General features: G+C 39.4%; 1 protein-coding gene across 1 annotated transcript in view; it reads left to right on the plus strand.

Moving 5' to 3' along the window:
• The first annotated feature begins 10,515 nt into the window (after positions 1-10,515).
• Positions 10,516-24,545, plus strand: part of Dtnbp1 (dystrobrevin binding protein 1) — an 84,597-nt gene continuing 70,567 nt past the window's right edge. Inside the window, exons 1-4 of the mRNA XM_013030464.1 lie at positions 10,516-10,568; positions 11,850-11,900; positions 18,102-18,162; positions 24,379-24,511. Coding sequence (XP_012885918.1) covers positions 24,400-24,511 — 112 coding nt within the window. The 5' untranslated portion in view covers positions 10,516-10,568; positions 11,850-11,900; positions 18,102-18,162; positions 24,379-24,399. The remainder of the gene's footprint in view (positions 10,569-11,849; positions 11,901-18,101; positions 18,163-24,378; positions 24,512-24,545) is intronic.

Below are 24,545 nucleotides of genomic sequence, written 5' to 3' on the forward strand. Positions count from 1 at the left end.
ACCTCCTCTATATTCCCCTCCCCTAAAGAGACATTCGCCCACTCACCATCTGTAGCCTCCTTCCGTCCCCCGCCCCGCCGGCGGGCTCCGCTCCCCCTCCCTCCACCCCTCTTACCCGCCCCTGCACCCCCACTTCCCGACACCTCCGCCCGCTCGGCCTGGGGGGTTCCCGGATACTCCCGGGGGCTCCGGGCGCCCCGCTCCGGGCGCGGCCTAACCCGCCCTCCGCTCCACCTCTGCCCCAGTGAAGGAATGGGGCCAGACAAACCGCAACTGTAGCTCCACTGTTCTTAACCCGGCGCCCAGGACCTTTGGCTGGGAGCCTCCCAAAACTTCGGAGGCCCCTGCACCCCCCACCCCTCCCCAGGCCGAATATCACTGAAGCTAACGAAGTCAGCGGTGAAGTTGTGCAAGGTCTCCAGGTCATTCCACTGCAGGCGCGCTGCCGCTTCACACCACGCTGTCCTGCCAGTTACTCAATGCTCTCTGGCCTCATTTTACTGCTAGTGTGACTGCAAAACTGGGCGGACGGTGCTTGCTTCATAGCATTGCCACGATTTTGTAAAACCCTCTGCCAGGCTATGTTACTATCACTTCTACTTAGTGCTTCGTTCACATTTTCCATTGCTTGAGAAAACGTGTCACCTTTATCAAGGCTCTGCTACCTTTTACTTACCTGGCCTTTCAGAGCGTATTTTGAATATCATGTCATCTTAGTTATACTGTTTTAAATTACGAATTGGAAGGATGTCAGCTTTTAACTTTTTAAAATTTTTATTTTTTGTCCTTCAGCTCTTCAGCCCAAGGCTAGCACTCTACCACTTGAGCCACAGCACCATTTCCGGTTTTCAGGTGGTTTATTGGAGAGTAGAGTCTCAGGGACTTTCCTGCCTGGGCTGGCTTTGAATTGTTATCCTCAGATCTCAGCCTCCTGAGTAGCTAGGGATTACAGGTGGGAGCCACCAGCACCCGGGCAGCTTTTAACTTTTTATCTCATGTAGCATCTAAAAATGTTTCTACTGTTACTGAATAGGAACTGGCAAATACTTGAACATGTAGAACATATAGAGCACTTTGATTATTTTGGTTCATGTTCCTAATATTAATTATAGATGCCTAAGGATTTCATTAATGACTGTCATTGAGGCTCACATTTTTCTTCTCCCTATTTAGGAAAAATACATAATTTCTTTTTTGAGTGTAAATTTAAAACTGTTGTGACCCTGGCCAAGTAGCATGAAATAAGATCCATCTGGGTACACTCCTGCTACAAGCCTGGAGGAATCATTGGTAGGACAGCCCCCATCTTGTTGGTTGCTGTAAGTGTATATCACCTGGTTGTTTCAGAAACTCTTCTTGTTCCTGATCTTGCTTAAAATGTTTCTTGCATAATACTGACTACTCCGGAAGCTGAGATCTGAGGATCACAGTTGTAAGCCATCCCAAGCAGGAAAGTCCAGGAGACTCTTTATCTCCAATTAACCACCAGAAGACCAGAAGAGATGTTAGGGCCCAAAGTGGTAGAAGGCTAGCCTTGAGCAGAAAAAGCTCAGGGACAGTGCCCAGGCCCTGAGTTCAAGTCCCACGACAGACCAAAAGAAAAAGTTTCTTGTTTAGGATGTAGACTTTGGATTGACCAAGCATACACCATCCTGGGAGATCTGGATAACCCTAAAGGTTTAGGGTTTAGAGGGAGGAGCCCAGGGGCTCTGTTTAGAACCCCTCCCAAGCCAATGGCATAGTGGCAGCCAGTTTAGAATTAGGTATCCTGCTGGACATGATGGCACATGTCCGTGTTCCCAGACCTTAGAATCCTTAGTAGGGTGAAAGCAGAAGGGTTGAAAGTGGGCTAGCTTGGGCAACGTAGCAACCCCCGTCTTCACAACCCCCTGCAAAAAAACAGAAACTTGCTGAGAGGGCTGCATTCCAGATTGGCTGCTTCTTTGTGCAGGTCACTTGGCTGACTGTCCATGTACACCACTGGCCTGTTACCTGGCAGGAAAAACTTCCAAGTTAGCCAGCTGCCCTAACCTCTGAACACTTCTTTAGGTCCTCAGTTTCCTGCACAATTCTCACTAAGGAGAAAACAACATGAAAACTGCTTAGTCAATTTTGGGAAACTCTTCCATATTCAGCTTGAAATCTACCTATTTTAAATGTTTGAAAACTTTTCCTTTCTAAGAAAAAAATTAAAATGTACATGTGTCTCTTGAAAAAGAAGCCAAGGGACTCAGATGAGAGAGGCCAGTTGCCTCCCAAACTGAAATTGGACCTTACACTCCTGTAGGAGCGGTGGTGTAGAGCACATGTTGAGCAGCCAGAGAAGCTGCCTTCTAAAGGAATATTCCAAGTCTCATATTCAGGTTTCTCCAGGCAATCAATGAATAGCCTCATAGTTTTCTAAAGTACGGCATGGCTAGTATTGATCCTGCAGCTATCCAGAGTGTCATCCTTTTCAGCTTTTATGCTCATCTTCGGAAAGCTCATATAAGTGTAGCTTAAAGCTCGAGGCAGTTTTTTTAGTGAAGAAGGACCATCTCAGTTTCATAAAAATGTCACGTAAGTGGTAAAAACATGTCTAGTGACCATTCAGATTTAGAAAACCTGCACCTTGCAGTCATGTTTTTTAAAAGGCAGGGTAGAAAGTACTGATGGTTTAGAGACACCACATGTCTCTAGATTTGTGGCCTTTATTTTGGGGTGCTAGGGATAGAACCCAGGGCCTCACACATGCCAAGCAAGTGCTTTTCCATTGAGCTGCTGCATCCCAATATCCTTGTGGTCTGTTTTGTAAAATTTTTAGTCAAACTAACACTGAGCCAACTACTACTGCGATTCTGTCACTTTTCTTCCTGCCCTAAGTGGGTGTTGGACAGCTGAAAGACCCCACAGTTCTCTGCCTCATATAGAGATTTCACCCCCACTGCCTCCACCGAGTTCTCATTTGATTTCACTCAGTCAAAATTCTGCAGCCTTTACATGACTCAAGTAGTTCATCCTCCCCCATCCCCCTTAAACTCAGAGGGAAACTTTTGGATATATAGAAGCATATATTTCAGTTGAGTCTTTTTTTTAACCTCTTGAGTATCTATGACAAAAGGCCCCAGAACTGAGGTATTCAAGCATGTGAAGCCCTTCAGGGAATTGAAAACCTGATTTATTGAAGGTTTAAGCTGCTTGCTATCATAGGCTGTTGGTTCCTTGTAATGCTGTGGTTCCTGTTTCCTCACCTGGTTCAAAATTGGCACAGAGAAGAGAATACAGTCATTATATTTAGTGTGGTCAGTTGGTGAAGTTTTGCTTGACTTTTCTAGGATCTGACTCTCTCCTTCCTTCACTACTTCCCACCTTCCCACTGATCCTCTTCCCTCCCCCAGTCTTTTTCAGTGCTAGGGGTTGAACTCAGATTTTTGCTTTTGTATGCTAGATAGGGAAGAACCCAGTTTTTGCTTTTGTATGCTAGATAGGGAAGTAATCTACTGGGGCTTGAACCCAGCATCTAGGCACTGTCCCTGAGCTATTAGCTGGTATTCTACCAGTTGAGCCACAACTCCACTTCCAGCTTTTTGGTAATTGGAGATAAGAGTATCATGGACTTTCCTGCCCCATCTGGGTTTGAACTTCAATCCTCAGAGCTCAGCCTCCTTGAATAGCTAGAATTACAACTGTGAGCCACTGGTGCTCAGCTAGGCACTAGTCCTATTTTCATAAAAGCTTTAAAAGGGCTCGGGACACCATGCCCTCTTGTTTTCCTATTGTGTACTAAGTAGTATCTGTATATTAGCCTGATTTCCTGGAGTGACTAAGATGACAGAAAGTGTCTGCCCTCCGTATGCCCTAGGCTGGTGGTAATATGAAACTGTAGAGTGAACTGAAAAAGATAGAAGTGAGAGTTGGAGTGGGATACTCAAGAGGTAGAGTGCTTGCCTGGAATTCTAGAGGCCCTGATTCAGTCCCCAGTAACCTACGTGCATGGAGGGGGTAGATAGACAGACAGACAAACAGGATAGAAGGAGGGAAGGAAAAAGATATAAGTGGCTTGGTATATGAACTCTGGAATATGCATTTGTAGACGTGTTCAAAGAAGAAAGGGATTCTCAACTGGGCCTGGAAGAATGAGGAGTGATTGTGATAGATTGAGGTTTAGAGCATTGTAGAGATGGAAGCACTTGTGGGAGGGTCAGCTAGGAAGAATGCTCTGCAGTTCTTAATAATATAGATTCCTCAGTGCCTTATTTATCAAATATTTTTCTTCTTTTTTTTTTTGGTAGAGGGCTTGAAGTCAGGGCTTGAATCCTGAGCTCTTTTATTTACTCTACCACTCTACCACTTTGAGCTACAGCTTCACTTCTGGTTTTCTGGTGGTTAATTGGGGATGAGAGTCTCATGGGAACTTATCTGCCTGGCCAGGCTTTGAAGCATTTGAGGCATGATCCTCAGATCCCAGCCTCCTGAATAGCTAGGATTACAGGTGTGAGGCATCACTGCCTGACCTTTCAGATATGTTTTGATATATACATAGTGATACTTGGGTTTGAGTTCAGTCCTTTATTGTTTGAACCATACTCCAGCCTATTTTGCTTTATTTTTCAGGTAGAGTATTATGCTTTTGCTCAGGGCTGGCTTTGCACTTTGATCCTCCTGCCACTGTAGCTAGAGTTTCAGGCTTGTTCCACCCCACTCTTGGCTGGTTTTTTTAGATAGGGTCTTACTAACTTTGTTTATGCTGGACTCAAACCATGACTGTCTCATCTACACCTCCCATGTAGCTGGGATTATAGGTATATAGCCACTATACCTGTCTTCAAGTGCTTACTTTGTGTCAGGCACTATTTAAGTCCTGGGAATAGAGCAGAGCACAACTGGACAGCAACTAAATTTCCTACTCTCATACCGAAAGTATGAGACAAGAGGTCTTACTCTTGCTAAAAATTAAGGGAGAGAGTTGTGTGTTTTTTGGAAAAATATTCTGTATTTCTGAATGAGTAACTCAGGAGTCAGTGTAGTAAGATTAGTGGTGGGTAACAGCTGTAAGTATAAGTATGGGTCAGTTCAGTGATGAGGTGGCCATGCCAGTAGAAATTTAGAGAAGGGGAGGCATGTGGCAGGCAGTGAGTGATTTTTTTTTTTCTGGTCGTGGGGCTTGAACTCTGGGCCTGGGCACTGTCCCTCAGTTCTTCAGCTCAAGGCAGGCACTCTACCACTTGAACCACAGCACCACTTTCGGTTTTCTGGTGGTTTATTTGAAATAAGAGTCTCATGGACTTTCCTGCCCCAGCTGGCTTTGAGCCGTGATCCTCAGATCTCAGCCTCCTGAGTAGGATTACAGACGTGAGCCACCTGCGCCCAGCCAGTGTATGTATTTGTCAGCAGTGAGATGTGGAAGATTGAAGAAGGCACAGGATTGATAATTGATTTTGGAGTGTCTTACATAAGTGAGGTCACATGTCAACATAAAAGAATAAAAATAGGTTTGAGGAAAAAGAGCCGTTGATCATAAATTGATGTAATGTAACAGCTTGGTACTTAAAACAGTTGAAAATTAAAGATTTCGCTCAGAGGTCAGACCTAATGCCATATATTTGACAATAATTAAACTATCATTTCCAGGTATAAGAGCAAAAATAGTTTAAATTATACTCCCTTTTTTTGCAGCTTTGATGTAAGTTTCTCAAGCTTTGGAGTTTAAAGCTCATTTGTACTTTTGAGTGTGATTAATGCTGTTTTACTTTTTCACTGATCTTGTTTGAGAGAAGAGAGAGTTGATAAACACTAACATGAAAATGTGATACACTAGATTTGTAAACAAATTAAAGTGAAAATAATGCAAGTTACTCAGGCTGAGACCTGAGGATTACAGTTCAAAGCTAGCCCAGACAAGAAAGTCTTTGATACTCTTATCTCCAATTAACTACCAAAAAGCCGGAAGTAGAGCTATGGTCTAGTGGTAGAGCACTAGCTTCGAGGAAAAAACCCCAAAAAACAAACTCAGGGACAGAACCTAGGCCCTGAGCCCCAGGACTGGCAATAATACTAATCAAAATAATAATAATATAGCTTCAACATAAATCAAAGGAATTGAGTCTTAACAGGGCTGAGACATTTTTATGGTGTTTTAAAGCAATTATATTTTCTAACAGTTGATTAATATGGACAGATTGGGAATTGAGGTACACATAGTGAAATGCTGTCCGGGTCACCCCATGTGGATGAATCTGCTAAGCAGAACCGCTCATCTCTGCTCCCTGCGTCACTCTTTCAAGTTTGTGTCTTAAGTACTTTTGAGGATTTCCTCCATTCCTTCAAGGCTTCCATTTTAGTATTTTCTCCATAGCTTGAAGGAATAAATATTCTGGTGTCAAATTAAGGTTAAGTCTCTGGAGCAGTCAAAAAATAAAGCTATATTGAACTGTTATTACGAATTTGAGGTTTGGCGCTTTGAACCTGGCAGTGGGCATAAGTAGAAAATTATTGTTGGACAATCATTTAATCACTTAAATAAATAAATAAATATATATATATATATTTTAATGCACTCACATAGTAACAGTTCTATTTTCCTGCAGGTTTTGGTGTAGGGAAAAAATCTGAGAATGGGCCAAAGAAAGCCTTTTGTAGGACCTAGGACATTAAGACCTCTACTATGTTTAACCTTGGTCCAGTAATATACATGGCTTTTTGGTAATAAATTTTATTATACTTTTCATTTAGATCTCTATAGTGTCTCAGAATGCCACCCAGGTCTTATTTGGAAATTAATTTTTGGCAAGTTTTTATGGTTTATCCTAATGTGACTGCTTTACATTTGAGGAAACTGAGGTATTCCCTCAGAGCAGTATTTCTTCCCAGTGTGTCAGGACATTGTAGAACACTAAATAGACTTTATTACTGAGCTCCTCCTTCCTTGAACAGGATCAGTGTGAGACAAGTAATCAGAGTTGTTTTAAAAATAAACATGATAGACTATTTTCAGTTGTTCTAGTTTTTAAGGATGTATTTGAGAACTGACTTTTATTTTTTTTTATTAAATATGTTTAACCTTAAATTTTCATAAATTTTTTTTTTTTTGGGTCCGGTCCTGGGGCCTGAACTCTGGGCCTGGGCGCTGTCCCTCAGCTCTTCAGCTCAATGCTAGCACTCTACCACTTAAGCCACAGTGCCACTTCTGGCTTTTTTCTTTTTGCTTATGTGGTTCTGAGGAATCGAACCCAGGGCCTTATGCATGCAAGGCAAGCGCTCTACCACTGTGCTACCTTCCCAGCCCCATAAAATATTTTTTTGTGTGTGCTGTTCTGGGGCTTGAACTCAGGGCTGTGAGCTGCTTTTGCTCAAGACTAGCAGTCTATCACTTGAGCCACAGATATACTTCCAGCTTTTTCTGAGTAGTTTATTGAAGATAAGAGTCTCATGGACTTTCCTTCCAGGTTGGTTTTGAACTGCCATCCTCAGGTCTCAGTCTCCTGAGTAGCTAGGATTATAGGTATAAGACATCAGTGCCTGACAATATTCTTATTTTTTATTTTTATTTTATTTTATTATTTTTTTGGGGGGGGTCCAGTCGTGGGGCCTGAACTCTGGGCCTGGGCACTGTTCCTCAGCTCTTCAGCTCAAGGCTAGTGCTCTACCACTTGAGCCACAGCGCCACTTCTGGCTATTTTTCTTTTTGCTTATGTGGTGCTGGGGAATTGAACCCAGGGCCTCAGGCATGCAAGGCAAGTGCTCTACCACTGAGCCACCTTCCCAGCCCAATATTCTTATTTTTTAATGCAAGTATTCTTACCTTTAAAATAAGAACTGGAGACATGGCTCAGATGCTAGCATGTCTTTTTACTAGCGTTAAGCCTTGAGTTCAAACCCTATTACCACTGGGGGAAAAAGTGATTTAACCCTCCATCTTTTTCTCTCCTGAAATTCTTGGGTCTTTCCAATGTATCTCTTGTTACATTGTTTCTCCAACAATTTCTATCCTGAATTTTGACATTGCCAGTTTATTTGGGAGATGGTGTGGTAGGAAAAGAATAAAAGACAATTTTCATTATTTTTTAAAGCTTCAGATATACACAGAAATAAGATTATACAAAGAATCCATTACTCATGGCTTATACTCAGCAGTTTTCAGATACTGCCATATTTTCTTGGTCTTGTCCTTTATAAGTAAATCTCAGACTTGGGCATTTCACCTCTCATATTAGTCTGTTTTGCTAAAAATACATCTACAAAAATATCATAGCTAGTAAAATTAACATTAATTCCTTGATATTTATCAACTGCCCAGGCTATCATCAGATTTCCTTTGTTCTTAGACTTTTTTTTACAGTTGGTTTATTCATATACAGATCAGATAAGTGCTACCCATTTTGTTTGGTTAAAGACCAATTTTTAAAGCAGATGGCTGTTAAGGAGCCACAAGGGAAAGCTCTTATTGCATCTTCTAACAAATTTATTTTCAACTCCTTGTGACTCTTCTCCTTTCCCTTTATCCAGATTAGCTCTTTGTCTTTGCGGTAAGGATAGGGGGGCACCTCCAACTTGGTATGTTCCATTTGAGAAGTTAAAAGTTTATTTTAGAAATACACATTTGAAAAACCAACCTCAAGATGTGCTAGATTATTTAATTACAGTGGGCTAAAGAGAATCTTGGCAATTCTCTTTCGACACCTATCTGTCATCTGTCACTAAAAACGGTCGTGGAATTGAGAGTGATTCACTGCTGTGTATCACTCTCCTAGGATAATTTCCCGAGTTGTTATGACTAATGTTTTTCTCAGATTTCAGAGTGGAAATGTAGAGTATGCCTCTAAAAATGTCTTTCCCTAGTTTTTAATCTTTGCTTAAGCAATATTTATTAGTTTCCAACATAGGCTTGAGCATTTACATTGTTTCCTTGGGAAAAATAAGAGGTATGTAATTTCCTAGACTAGCGAAATGCACATATTAGTCATGTTAAATTGCTGAAATGTTTGAACATTGCAGAGAAATTAAGCTCATCAATATTTTTTCTTTGAAAAATATTATAGAGTAATAAAAAGTTCTTTTGTGAAATTTGTATTCCAGAATGATGACAAAAATGCATTTGTTCAAAAATCCCCATCAGGTATTATTGACAAAAATGAAATCTTAGGTCAGGGCCTGCATGTAAGTTTGTATAGGTTGCACATTCTTGGTTACAAGGGGTGAGGCGTTGGGTATGGCTCATGGCAATAAAGGGTCTTAACGAAGGAACGCTCAGTTCTTTTTTAACAAAGTAAAGCCTTTATAGGGGTTAATGTTGCTGTGGCCTCTGTTTCTGCCTCTATTTAGAAATCAGTATTGCTAAGTAATTAAGAATATGTACAGTAGTATCTCATTGTATGAAATTTTCTCTTGTACTTACTGGCAAGCTCAATTTTGAAGAGTCTACAACCAGAATAAAGTAAAATGGGACCAGTATAGTGAGAATAAATTGTATAGTCTGTCAACATCATATTTTACATTTAAGAAAGCCTGCTAATGTTTTATGTATGCTTCTAGCCCATTTATGTGTTTTCTAGCCCAGTCATTTGCTCTAGTCATAAAGCTGGCAGAAGCAGGACATGATCCTGATACCCATTTGACCAAAAGTAGAGTTAGAAAATACATACACGCATGCACACATGCACCCACATATGCATATACGCACATGTGTATAGTGCCCAAACTCTCACTGTGGGCTGGCTTCAGGTTAGCAACTGAAGATGAATTTCTTGTCAGGAACATGTGAGGAAAGTACTGTTTTGTTGCTTAATACCCCCAGCTAGTGTTCATAGTAATAAACCATTGTCATCTGAAAATGTTAATTAGGGTACATAAATTCCTTTTTAATGAAGTTTGTAGTGTATTTCAGAAAGCTCCTTCCTTATCAGTGGAAATTTCAATAATGTGTGTGCTTATAACGAAATTTGAGGGCTGGGAAGGTGGCTCAGTGGTAGAGTGCTTGCCTTGCATGCATGAGGCCCTGGGTTCGATTCCTCAGCACCCATAAGCAAAAAGAAAAAAGCCGGAAGTGGCTCAAGAGGTAGAGCGCTAGCCTTGAGCTGAAGGACAGCGCCCAGGCCCAGAGTTCAGGCCCCACGACCGGACCCCCCCCAAAAAAAGAAAGAAAATAAAAAGAAATTTGAGTGCTTGATACAGTATCTAGGAAGCATGAAGTATGCTGCATATATGTGTTAACTTTGTTACTGTACCTGTGTGAACCACTGCTTTTCTAATGACACCAGATAAGTTAAGATTTCTCCCTACCAACCACCTTTACAGGTTTGTTTGTCTTTTTAAGAAAGGATTTGGGGGAAGTAAAAATACAAATATTGCTACTTGCTTTTCCCTTTGTAGCTAATCTACTGCAGACCCTCACATATTTGTTACTTGTATAGATGCTTAATTCTTGCTTAAAATAAAATGGAACATATGCCACTTAAAATTACTAGAGAAACTTGTGATTGAAAATCTTTAGACCTATAATATTAAAAATCTTTAGACCTATGCTTGTTCCATTACAGGTTGAAGACTTTAAGTGACAAGTCAAGAGAAGCGAAAGTAAAAAGCAAACCCAGGTAAAGTTATGCTAAGATTTTAATTTATTATATCTTGAATGTTGTACAATTTTTGGTTGCATTTGTAATAGTAAAAGAACTTATGGGTTTTAGGTCTATTGAGTTTATCTGATTACAAAACAATAAATTTTTCTAAATTTTGTAACATGGGAAATTTCTCTGACAAAATTGTGAAATTGTTGAAAAATGGTCAAGTACAGTTGTTTCACATTGACAATCATTAGGTGTTATTTAATCACAGTTGATTTGTGTATTAAGACCAGAGTGAAAGGCCTACATCAATGAAAAGTAAATTGTTATAAAGCAGAAGTTCCAAGTGAGTCTCTTTGTGTTCTTTAAAGTGAGTCCTTTAACATGCTTTATCTGGAAACACTGTGAATTGTGCTGGATTTTAATGTTGTTACTAAAACATGTGACCAAATTAACTTTGAACTCTTGAGCTTTGATCTTGCCTACTTACTCATTACATTAAAATATGTTTAAGTTCAATCTTCAAATGGTTATACAAGAGGGTTAAAATTCAACATTTTAAAGTATTTATTGTACTATATGCAAAAGATAATCTTCAGAACAAAGTGACAGTTGTATATTTCCCATTAACACTAAAATAATAGCCAGGAGCCAGTGGCTCACGCCTGTAATCCTAGCTACTCAGGAGGCTGAGATCTGAGAATCATGGTTCAAAGCTAGCTCGGGCAGGCAACTCCGTGAAACTCTTATCTCCAATAAACCATCAGAAAGCCGGAAGTGGCACGGTAGCTCAAGTGATAGAGTGCTAGCCTTGAGCTGAAGAGCTGAGGGACAGTGCTCAGGCCCAGAGTTCAAGCCCCACAACTGACAAAAAAAAATCTTTCTAAAAGTTTAAATAAATTATTATTAGTGATTTTAAAATATTTTATGTCATAATTCACAATGCCAGAAATCTCATGTGGAACCTTTTTTTTTCAATTGACTAAATCATAAACAATTTTTTGTTTTGTTTTTTGCATGGGTCCTGGGGCTTGAACTCAGGGCCTGGGCTCTATCCCTGAGTTTTTTTGCTCAAGGTTAGTAATATCCTACCACTTAAGCCACAGCTCAACTTCCTTTTTTGATTATTATTTTTCTTTTGGTTTTTGGTGCTTAATTGCAGATAAGAATCCCATGAACTCTTCTACCTGGGTGGGCTTCAAATCATGATCCTCAGATCTCATCCTCCTAGGTAACTAGGATTACAGATGTGAGCCACCAGTACCTGGCAGTCATAAACAGTTTCAATAAAATAAGTGTTTCTTTTGGCAGGACTGTTGCATATTTGCCGAAATACGCCGCTGGACTAGAGTTACTTAGCAGGTAAATGTTTTCCTTTAGAGAGGAAAGTTATATTTTTAACAATGTAGATTATTATTAACAATTGTATAAAAGCACAATTTTATAGTGATTTGAAAGCCTTTTTTCCCTGAAAGCTTTTGCTTTTCAGTGGCTAGTATGAAGACTATTCAGACTTTAGACAGATCATGATTGTATTTAGTAGTAGGTACTTTATCATGTACATTTGTGATATATATTCTTTTCTTTCCTTCTCTCCTTCTCTCCTTCCTTCCTTCCTTCCTTCCTTCCTTTCATTTTTTTTTTTTTTGCTTATCCTGGGCCTTGAGCTCAGGGCCCGTTTAAGGTTAGTGCTCTACCACTTAAGCATAACACCTCTTCTGGCTTTTTCTGAGTAGCTTATCAGAGTTTAGAGTCTCATAGACTTTTCTGCCTGGGCTGGCTTTGAACAGTGATCCTCAGATCTCAGCCTCTTGAGCTATTGGTGCCCGACTCACTTTTTTTTTTTTTTTTTAAATAGAAACAAAGCCAAGTGCCCGTGGCTCAGGCGTGTAATCCTAGCCAGCCCGGGCAGGAAACTGTGTGAGACTCTTACCTCCAATTAACCACCAGAAAATGAAAGAGGCGCTGTGGCTCAAGTGGTAGAGTGCCAGCCTTGAGCTGAAGAGCTCAGAGTCAGCACCCAGGCCCAGAGTTCACGCCCCATGACCTTTAAAAAAAAAAAAAGAACCTTTTTTTTTTTTTTAAATTGTGAAAATACCATACAGAGGGGTTACAATTGCATGGGAAGTTTCTTTTTTTTAAGACAGGCTTTTACTCTATAGGCCAGGCTGAAGGTGTATGCCATCTCATACTGATAAATACTACCAACATGAGTGAAACTTTAAAACATTATGCTCAATGAAGGGAACTAGCACAAAAGGAAATAGCACATACAATTCCATTTAAATAGAAATGTCCAGAAGAGGTAAAACATAGAGACAAAAGGTAGATTAGGGGGCAGGGAAGGTGGCTCAGTGGTAGAGTGCTTGCCTTGCGTGCATGAGGCCCTGGTTCGATTTCTCAACACCACATAAGCAGAAAAAGCCAGAAATGGCACTGTGGCTCAAGTGGTGGAGTGCTAGCTTTGAGCTGAAGGACTGAGGGACAGCGCCCAGACCCAGAGATCAGGCCAGGACTGAAAAAAAAAAAAAGATAGATTTAGTGGTTATCAACATTTGGAGGAGGAAGGGAAATGGGTAATGACTGTCAATGAGTATGTTGTTTGTTTTTTAAGAGTTAGTTTGATACTTGTATAACTTTGTGTATATGCTAAGAACTACTGCATTATATGCTTTAAAATGCTGAATTTTGTGGTCCATCCCTTACACCAGAGTTACTATAAAAATATGCATGTGTTTCTGTTATGTGAAGTTCTCTATAATTCATCATCTGACAGCTGTGTGGTAAAGATGTGTGCAGTACACCATCATTAGTACCTTTTTGCTTTCTCGTCTCTTTAGAGATTTTTCTTGTTTGAAATGAAAAGTATTTCTTTTTTTGGGGGGGGGTCCGGTCATGGGGCCTGAACTGTGGGCCTGGGCGCTGTCCCTCAGCTCTTCAGCTCAAGGCTAGCACTCTACCACTTGAGCTACAGCGCCACTTCCCGCTTTTTTCTTTTTGCTTATGTGGTGCTGAGGAATCGAACCCAGGCCTCAGGCATGCAAAGCAAGCGCTTTACCGCTGAACCACCTTCCCAGCCCCATGAAAAGTATTTCATAACAGTTTTTTGCTTGGTTTTCTTGAGTGAACAACATAAATGAACAAGTAAAGAAGTATAGTAAAAAACTATCAGTGATGCAATGTTTGTTTTCTCTTATTGAGATGTCTAGTGTTTATCTTTGTCTCACCATCTCTCTTCGCCCTCCTTCTCTCCCTCCTCTTTCCTTCCCTCTCTCTTTCATTCCCATCTGCTTTCTTTCTCCCTCTCCCCCCTGTATATTCACCCATTGATGGATACTTGGGTTGTTTCTGCTTTTTAGCTGTTGTGAATAATGCAGCCATGAACATGGGTGTGCAACTTTTTTTGAGGCTCTGCTTTTAGTTCTAGGTTTATTCTAAGATGTGGGGTTGTTGGATCATATGATCCAATTTTAAATTGCAAGGACTGTTTTCTTCTTGGACATTTGTTGCACTTGTTGGTCCTCATAATAGTGGCCTCTTAGGTTCTGTTCATTTTCCTTCAATCCTCTTTTTATTCAGACTTGACAATTTCAGTTGTCCAACTTCAAGAATGCTGACTCTTCTGCCTGTTCACATTTGCTTTTGAATCTCTAGTAAATCTTTCAGTTCTATACTTTTCATCTCTAAAATTTCCTACAGATTCCTTCCTGTTTTCTCTTTGTCAGAATTATCATTTTTCTTGATTTTTGTCTATGTCAGCTTTGAACATCTTTAAAATGATTGTTCTAAAATGTTTATAAATTCACCCCCTGCTGTTTCTCAGGGAGGGCTGTGGTTTTTTTTTGTCAGTTCATTGTTTTGTAGGGCTTTCATTCCTGTTTTGATTTGTTTTGGTGTTTTTCTTGTCTCCTTTGTGATTTTTTTTAAGTTTAAAATTAGACATTTGAATTGTATATGGTGGTAGAAGGGAAGTTCAGATTCTCCCCTTTCTCAGGGTTTTCTGCTTTGTGTTTAATTGTTGCAATATCTCTGTGCTGGTGTTCCCTTTGAGATGTTAACTTAGTCTCCCTCAAGATTTTTCTGAGCCTCTACTTTTTGTTTGGCCAAATGTGGTGATGTTAAATTTGGCTATATAAATGGTTCTCTTTGAATTTCCTTGTCTTCAAATGTCTGCCTTCCAAAGAAGAAAATAAAGAAATTGAGAGACCAAAACTTTTAACATCTGCTCAAGTCTCTAACAGGAGTAACAAGCATCTTGTACCAGTGGCTGCCTGTGTTTTCATCTCCCTGATCAGCAGCAGCAGCTGCTGGTGACTGGAGTACAAATCCCAGTAACTAGAAGATGAAGTTCTCATTGTCCACCATGGCTCCAACAGGGCAGCTTTGGGAACATGGCTGCTGCCATGAGGGTCAGGTGATGATGGATAGCTGCTACTCTGCTAAAAACAGACCAAAGTTAACCAGTTATTGTCCAAAATCCATCTCAGTTTTTCCATGTAAAACTGAGCAAACCTTTGATTAGGGAAGGCTCTGTTAGTGCAGTGTGGTCTAGATAAGACAGATGCCTCTTATTTCCTACTCGTATACCTCTTAAGTCATAACTTTCTAAACAGGTCCCATGGTTTCCCTTATTTGCAATAACTAGTAGATGTCTGAGTCAACCAGAAAAGGTCACATGAGTTGATGTTAGGGGAATGAACCCCAAGATAAGTATTCAAATGTTTTTTTTTCCTTTCATGCAATTGTTTCTAACATATTTATAATGTGATGTCTATGTTGTTTGTATGTCCCTCCCCCACGGTATAACGCCTGCTTTCACTGTATTTGATGCTGGTACAATTTGTGGAGGGGAAGGGAAAAATCAAATCATTGAACTAGGGATACAGGTGGACCCATTGCAACAATGAGATGTACAAGTGGTTATGTCGAAAGATGAACTTTACAACTTTGGTGGGAGGGGGGAGGATTGGGTTTAGGAGGGAGGGAGTATGCGAAGGGATGGAAAGGGGAAACAAAGAGGAGGCAACAATGCTTGATAAGAAATGTACTCGTTATCTTGCCCATGTAATTGTAACTCCTCTGTATGGTATTCTCATAATAAAAAAAATAAAAAAATAACTTTCTAAACAGTGTAGTACACAACAGTTAAGAATTAGCCTCCAAATTTTTATAGCTCTGTTGCTTTATAATTAGCACTTTGTTTTGTCTACCCTAGAAGGTAAATTCACATGCATGTGGGGACCTGCCTCTGTTATTGTGAACTTCTCTACTAACTGGTAGATAGAGAATATGAATGAATGCATTATCCAATCACAAATGTGGTTTCTTCTTCAATTTTTAATCACTTACATGTAATTTTAAAGATATTTGAAAACAGGAAAATTGAAGGAGTTTATGTCCAGGGTTTGCTTTGTAGATTTCAGCAGGCAACTTTCTTAGCAGGCATGAATTTTTTAAATGGCAGATTGGCAGTTAATGATATGTAGGGCTGAATAACAAGTCTTTATGGTATAGTACATACCTTTCAAACAGTGCTCAGTGCCATGAGACAAGAGAAGAGAGAGTGGTTGGTCAATCTAGATTATTATTGAAGAAATGCCAAATGAAGCAGGAAAATCACAAACCAGATGCTAAACTGGGAAAGTTGACACGAGGGAAAGTGATATATAATAGCAGGGAGGGTGTGGAAGGCCTGTATATGAGGGAAAGAGGAAGTGATGGTAGTCTAAATGTCAATTGATGATTCATTGTTCCTTTCTATTGATTGAGAAAGTAATAGGAAGTTTTGCCATTAATCTCTGAATATGAAATTTAAAATGAGCATTCCTTTATTCATAGTCCTATTATTTAGTAAGTCCTATGTGCTAGGTACTGGGACAGAAAGGTAAAGAAGTAAAATTCACCCTAGCCCCTCTGGTACCTAACAATGCCTGACATTCAGTAAATACTTGTTGAATTTAATAGACACTTACACAATGTGATATACCAGAGAAAATTAGCTGGCAGTGATAGAGCTACATTAATTGTGTGACTTTCTGCATTGTTTTTCATGGCACATAGATGCTGGTAACAGTCCATTAGGATTATCAGATTGACTTCCATTTAAATTCAATAGGAAAAAAAGTCTCTTCATGACTAGACATTCTTAAAATACACATTCCTAGTTAGACAACTACATTTTGATAGATAGAATTTTAGAAATTATGGAAAATCAAGTTATACATCAGCCTTTCTGAATAAATTATACATATATGTCGTTACATTTTAATTTTGAGATAATTTCAGATTTTGGAGAAAGTTGCAGAAGCAGGGAGTATGGCTCAAACCATAGAGTGCCTAGAATAAGAATTCCAGCATCCCCAGTGTTAGTATTTCGTATAACTATAGTATAGTGATTAAAGCCAGGAAATTAGCATTGACAAATGCTTTACTCCAAACCTTACTCAGATGTCATCTGCTCTCTAGCTGACATCCTTTTTTTTCTGGACCAAGATCAAATCCAGAACTGTGCATGTTTAGTCACTGTGACCTTTTTTTTTTTTTTTTTGGTCAGTCATGGGGCCTGAACTCTGGGCCTGGGCACTGTCCCTCACCTCTTCAGCTCAAGGCTAGTGCTCTACTAGAGCACAGTGCCACTTCTGGCTTTTTCTGCATATGTGGTGCTGAGGAATCGAACCCAGCGCCTCATACATGCAAGGCAAGCACTCTACCACAGAGCTACCTTCCTAGCCTCTCACTATGACTTTTATCTGGAACAGTCTTTCATGACATTTGCAAACAGTACTGGTCACTATTTTGCAAATTCTTTCATTAATTTGGATCTTTTTCTTTTCTGCTGAGTAAATTTTATGTTAGTGCCTTTTGTGTATTAATGCATTGTTAGGTGACATAAACTGAAGGTTTTATTTTGGCTCGGTTGCAGAGAGTTCACTCTACCATACCCTGGAGAGAGTGTTGGAGCAGAGAAATTCATATTATGCTGGCGACAAAGCAGAGAAAAAGGGAGACAAGAAAGGACTGGCGTTAAGATACCTTTACTCTCTGACCTACTTCTTCCAGCTATGTTCTTGGAGGATGGCTCCAAGAATTTCCAGACTCTCAAAATAGTACCAATTGCTAGGAACTGAGCATTCAACACGGTGAACCTCTGACTGTGTTTTATATGCGGATGTTAGGATGGAGAATACCAGAAGAGTCATTTTGTGCATTTCTGAGTATATCATGTTAGGAGGCAGATGATGACTGACATCTCATTACCGTTGAGAGTAATTTTGATCAGTTGGTTAGAGAATCTGCCAGGTTTTTTCCTCCTTTGGCTTTTCTCCCCATTTTAGTTAGTTGAGTATTCTGCAGGGAGACACTTTGAGACTAAGTGTCTCTTCAAATCATCCTGTCTTTGGCCATTGGAAGGAAGCATTTAAGTTGATTTCTGTGTCCTTGTAAATGTCTCATTAATTTTTTACTTTTTCCTTTTTGGAACTCCAATATGTTACAGGTTCATCTTTAGATAGTATGTCTTTTTAATGTGTGCTTGAATTTTGAATCATTTTTTGCTCTTCTTAGGTATGAGGACACATGGGCTGCACTACACAGAAGAGCAAAAGAATGTGCACATGCTGGGGAGGTAAGAGATAGCTGATCTTATAAAGCTTTTTTCAGAGTTAACTGTTCAGTTTTTTAAGGTTAAATTTATAATTATGTTTTATAGAAAATACCTGAAGGTGAATTTAGCAGTTGATTATGAAACTTCCTGTGTATTTTTTTATGGCTTCTCAGATAATTCAGTTAGGCTTGAGAGTTCATAACTTTCATTCAGGTACATACAATTTTTTTAGGTATAATGTTTTAAATGAAGTTTAATGACTGTACAGTATATGCATATTATAAGATAGAATCCCATCTGCCCACTCTTTAAGAATTTATTATTGCCTTGGTTGAGTAGGTCATGCTTGCAATACCAGCTACTCAAGAGTCAGAGATTGAGAGGGTTATGGCTCAAAGCCAGCCTGTGCAAAAACTAAGCAAGACTCCATTTTGTTGGCTAGAGCCTAGGGTTGCAGGTACTGTAGAAGTCATAAGTAGCAGGAGTGCTGTCTAATGCTGACTTGGCAAAAACATGAGGTCCTTCCCAAAAAATAAAGCAAAAAACTAATGGAGATATGGCTTAAGTGGTAGACTGCCTGTCTAACAAATAAGAGGCCTTGAGTTCAGAACCCACTACTGCAAAAAATTCTTTATGGTTTAGGCAAAACAATCTACCTAACTAAAGTCATCAACTTGCTTAGTTGAGAAAAAAAAGGTAAAAAATTTTCTGGGTGTGGTTGGCACTTAGTTCTAATGCCAGCACTGGAGAGGCAGAGACAGGAGAATCAGAAGTTTAAGGCCAGCCTGAGCTACCTAGCCTGGGTTACTTAGAGACATATTGTCCACACAAACTTGTACAACAAAAAAAATTTTAGTAAGTTAAATGTTGAGTTCACGTAGTCTTTAGGTATTATCCTGTAGAAATGATGACCACATTTCAGTCCCCTGAATTCAATACCAGTTCACAAGTAATGAGTGTATGATTTTTGAAGGAAAGTAAGTAAAACTTCATTAATTTTTCCAGGCAAACATGGAGCATATGAGCTGCTATTTAAAAAATACATCAATAAAGTAAATTTTAACGAAGAATAGCCTTACTGGTAGGGAGTTGGGTGGGTGAGGTAAGGAGAGGGCAGGCTTCTAAACGGAAAGCCCGGCTTTCCTTTAAAGCAGCAGCATGGGCTTCCGGGTGTATGTGCTGAGGCATTGCTTTGGACCGGATGGCCTGAAGTCCACTGATTTCCCAGGGAGCAGATGTTAACTCTGGAGTTGTGTCTACTGCTGGTTCACTCTCGCCAGTGACAAACGGAAAGGAGCATGATGTCTTTGCCTAGAGTTTTAAAGGCACTGTTGGGTTCCTCACTCAACAGAATAGGAGGAAGGAGATAGGACAATGAGAAAAAAAGAGAAAAAAAGTTTTTAAGACTTACATAACTAAAAGCAAAAGTAACTTGAACTTAAAAGTATTTGTAGTACACACTTAAAGCTTTATTAGCTAAGATCAATATATTCTGTGCTGTTGATGTCAAACTTCCTTTTAGTCTTTTATGGGATTCTGACTTTTGATCTCAGCTGACTTTATCATTGAAATTAATGAAGCTGTATATTCGATGAACACAAGATTATATATGGTGAAAATTAGACTAGTATTACTCTTTATTAATTACAAAAAGAGGGTAAATGTTGGTCTCTGGCTCTAAATTAGACTGTACAGTTATAAGCTATATTATAACATTTCTCAGTCAACAATAGATCAATATACAGTGGTGGTCCCATACGATTACAGTGAAACCAAAGCATTCCTGTTGCCTAGTGACATCATAATCAATGTGATGTCATAGTGTAACTCATTCTTCACATACCTGTAGTGGCACTGGTGTAAAAACACATACTGCACTGCCACTCATATGAAGGTATAACATATACAGTTGTGTATGTCTGTAATACTGGATAATGAAAATAAATGGCTCTCTTACTGCTTTATGTATTTACCATACTATATCATTATTTTAGAGCATACTCTACTCCTCTTGCTTGTTCCACAAGTTCTTATGAAATAATGTGCTGAGTGATACCTGTACATTTCATTTACCTTGTGTCTTCATAGTATCATTTCCTCTTGTTCTTGATTTTATCATATGATTTTTTTCTTCCTCATGGCCATAAGCATAAAACCTACTTATAAGCCAGCACGGTGGCTCACATCTGAGATCTGAGAATCGCAGTTTGAAGCCAGCTTGGGCAGGAAGGTCCATGAAACTTTCATTTCTAATAAACTACTCAGAAAAGGCCAGAAGTGGTGCTGTGGCTCAAGTGTTATAGAACACTAGCCCTGAAACAAAGAACCTTAGGGACAGAGCCCAGGCCCTGAATTCAAGCCCCAGGACCAGCACAAAAACAAACACTACTGGTAAAGAGTTGCTAATAAGGGGGAAAAGTAACCAGGGACTATGGAGGTAGGCATGTCTCATTTCATAGCTGCAATGTAAAAAGAACAAAGTGATAGAAGCTGTTATAGAACCTAGACATTGAAAGCTGAGACTAATAAAAATTTGAGAGGGACTTTACATCAAATATGAAACAAACTCCAGTGATGGAAAACCAGACAATGAAGTATATCCCTTTTAATGCTGTGGCGATTGTGGCCAAAGCAAAAGGTTTGTTTGCAGTATAAGAAAAAGCTGGTCCCAACTTCATGTTAGGTTTACTGTTGTTCTAAGTGGTGTAAACAAAGGTTCATTGCATAATGAGAAAGTAATAAGTCAACAAGGGCTGATGTGAAGGTGGCTGATGAATTTTTGGATCTCTTGGTAAGCTGATTATAGAGGAAAATTATTTGCCAGTGCAAATTTCCAATAATGTTTTTCCTGTGTAGAAACAGCGGTCCAAAAGGCCAAGGGAATTGCCTAGTTTGTCTTTTTTTTGTGTGTGTGCTAGTCTTGGGCTTAAGCTCAGGGTCTGGATGTTGTCCCTGGGTGTTGAGGGGATACCATGATTCTTAGGAAGTGACTGATGAGGCGTCATTGGATCTGTAATAGAGATGCACAGCTAAGAAAGAGGGAAGAGAAGAGGAAGCTGCTGGAGAAGAAAAAGAAGCTGCTGAGCTTTGACAGACATCAAACTCTAAAAAAGTTTGAAGTCATCAACTTTCAACATCAAAAGACGTTCACTCATGGAGAAAAATGTTCATGGTGCATTCTCTGCTTATAAACACATCTATGATGAAAGACAAAAGAAACAGACTAAGCAAACCACCTGGACATTTTTTGAAAAGAATGACACCTCCCCAAAAAGAGCCTAGGCAGGTCCTGGGGTTGGGGGAAGTGGGGGTGGAATCTGAAGAAGTTGCTGTTTATATAGATGACAGCTCTAGGAGAGTCACGCCTCTGATGACCTTCCAGTGTGACAAGATGGGAAGGTAGAAGACTGCTGATGCATGTGTTCATTTTAACAAAACTGCTTAAAAAGAGAAAAAACTGAAAAGAGTTTCTATATGGGATCCAAGCTGGCCTAGAAGTTATGATCCTCTTTTCTCTGTCTCCTGAGGGATGGGATCACAGGTGTGCACCACTATACCCACCCTCTGTTCAGTAGTTTTGAAGCTACTTTTAGAGATCTTTATATAGGCTATTTGAGAACATGTAAAAGTTCACAGAATTTCTTAAGTTCACAGAATTTGTCAAGCTAGTGGTGATGTACACTTGTAATCCTAGATACTTGGGAGACTGAGGCAGAAGTATTCCTCGAACTCAGGAGTTTTAAAGCCAGTCTGGGCAACATAGTAAAATCCTCCCATTCTCCCCCCCCAAAAAAAAAAGGCTGTTTGTATTAAGGCTGGTGTTGTCTCTCCAGTATGCCTTGAACGTAAGAGTTATCTTCTCAGTATGGGTTGGAAATCAGCACATTGTACCTTAGTTCATTTCAGATGTGGATGCTGTTAGAATGTGGAAACAATCTTAACACCATATGCAAATATCTTCTGTCTTCTTTTGATATATTCATTCCTCTAAAATTCTTAAACTATTGAGATTTAGAATCAGATGTATTTATATTCTAAATCTTGAAGAATTTTAATCCTATAAAATGTAAATCATCTTATTAAAATAAATTTAACTAGAAAACACAGTGATAGGTTGTGTTTTGTGGGTATTTTTTTTTCATTTTAGAGCCTTGCTGGTCTTGATCTCATAGACCTTCCTTTTGTGGCTGGCCTCTTAAATGCTAGAATTACAGACATGCACCATCACATTGGATTTGAACTCAGTGATTTTCTTTTTTTTTTTTTTTTGATCAGTTGTGAATTCAGGGCCTGGACGCTGTTCCTGAGTTTTTGTGTGCAAGGCTAGTCCTCTACCACTTTGAGCCAAAGCTTCACTTCCGGTTTTCTGGTGTTTAATTAGAGATAAGAGTTTGATGGACTTTTCCTGCCTGGGCTTGCTGTGAACTGTGATCCTCAGATAACCTCCTGATTCACTAGGACTACAAGCATGAGCCATAGTGTCTGGCTTTCAGTGATTTTGTCTGTAAAAATCAAATGTATTTTCCCGGGTGACAGTGGCTCATGCCTATAATCCTAGATACTCAGGAGGCTGAGATCTGAGGATGGTGGTTCAAAGCCACCTGGGCAGGAAAGTCTGTGAAACTCCTATCTCTAGTAACCACCAAAAAACCGGAAGTGGTGCTGTGGTTCAAGTAGTAGAGTGCTTATCTTGAGCTGATAGAGCTGAGGGACAGCACCCAGGCCCAGAGTTAAAGCCCCATAATGGACAGGAAAAAAATCAAATGTATTTTTGTCTAGTATATAGTAGATTCTGGCCAACTGTTTTTAGTTACAGAGAACATAGCTTATTATCAGTCCTGTTTTCAAAAGGTGACTTCTCCTTGTTCCTATACCTTATTCTAGACTCTTTTCTCACCTACTATTAAGACAGAAACAAAATTGTCATGGAGAAATAGATGGTCATTTCCTTTACAGTCTTCAGGAAAACAAGTTAGAATTATTGTTTTTATTTTATTTATTTTTTTTTAAAGAAGTTTATTTATTTATTTATTTTTGACGGTCCGAGTGCCTGAACTCTGGGCCTGGGCGCCGTCCCTCAGCTCTTCAACTCAAGGCTAGCGCTCTACCACTAGAGCCACAGTGCCACTTCCAGCTTTTTTTGTTTTGTTTTGCTTATGTGGTGCTGAGGAATTGAACCCAGGGCTTCATGCATGAGCGGCAAGCACTCTACCACTGAGCCACCTTCCCAACCCAGAATTATTGTTTTTAGTGCCTTTTATTAGTGTCTTTTATATTTCAGTTCCTTTTTTGTTAATGGAAATCTTTATCTTCTATTTTTAGAATTGACTGATTCTCCTAGTAATTCCTTCTTACATAGTACCCTTTACCTAACTTTATGTCTTTTAATTTGATTCTCTTAGTAATTCCTTCTTATATAGTATCCTTTACCTAATTTAATTGTAAATTGATTATAATGTATTTACTATACATTAGGGAAATTTCTGTTATAAGAATTACTTTCATAAAGCAAACAAGTACTTCTTAATTATCTTTTAGGCTTGTCTTTGTTTTTTTTTGGTGATAGTTTGTGCTTTTTGTGGGTTTGGACTTTCAAATGAAGTTTTTTTTTAAATAATGTATACTTGAGGTAATTTCTTTTTTTAAAAAGATGTTATAGAAACATTGTACATCTCCCTCTTTCCTTTCCTCTTAAAACAATTTCAACTGGTTTCATTGTTCCTTTTTTTTTGTTTTATCATTTATGGGGCTTGAACTCGGGGCCTGGACACTGTCCCTTAGCTTTTTCTCTCAAGGCTACAACTCTACCATTTTGAGCCACAGCACCACTTCCCAGTTTTCTGGTGGTTAATGGAGATAAGAGTCTCATGGACTTTCCTGGCTGGGCTGACTTTGAGCCACGATCCAGATTCAGCCTCCTTAGTTGCTAAGATTACAGACATGAGCAACTGGCACCCAGCTGTTTCATTTTCTTTTATGCATAGAGTGCTCTTAAAAGTAATTTCAATCTCTAAAGTCATTTTTGAACTTTTATCTTCACTGGATTAAGATGCTGTGACACAAGCAGTACTTGGAGTTTTCCTATACTGAATAATAAGCTGATTCTTTACTGAAAACAAGTTAACTTCAGTCTTTATATAACATGAACTGCCCTCTGTAAGCTGAACATACATAACTGTGCTGTTGGCTGTAATTTTGTTGATTGGATTGTCTTTTGTCCTCTGGTTTATATTTTAGCTGGTGGACAGTGAGGTGGTCATGCTCTCAGCACACTGGGAAAAAAAGAAGACCAGCTTGACAGAGCTACAGGAGCAGCTCCAGCAGCTTCCTGGTCTGATAGCAGACTTAGAATCCTTGATGGCAAACCTGAGTAAGTTTGATGTTTGTAGTGTACATCATTTTTA

The sequence above is a fragment of the Dipodomys ordii genome, unplaced genomic scaffold (assembly GCF_000151885.1).
Source record: "Dipodomys ordii isolate 6190 unplaced genomic scaffold, Dord_2.0 Scaffold130, whole genome shotgun sequence".
Classification (NCBI taxonomy): domain Eukaryota; kingdom Metazoa; phylum Chordata; class Mammalia; order Rodentia; family Heteromyidae; genus Dipodomys; species Dipodomys ordii.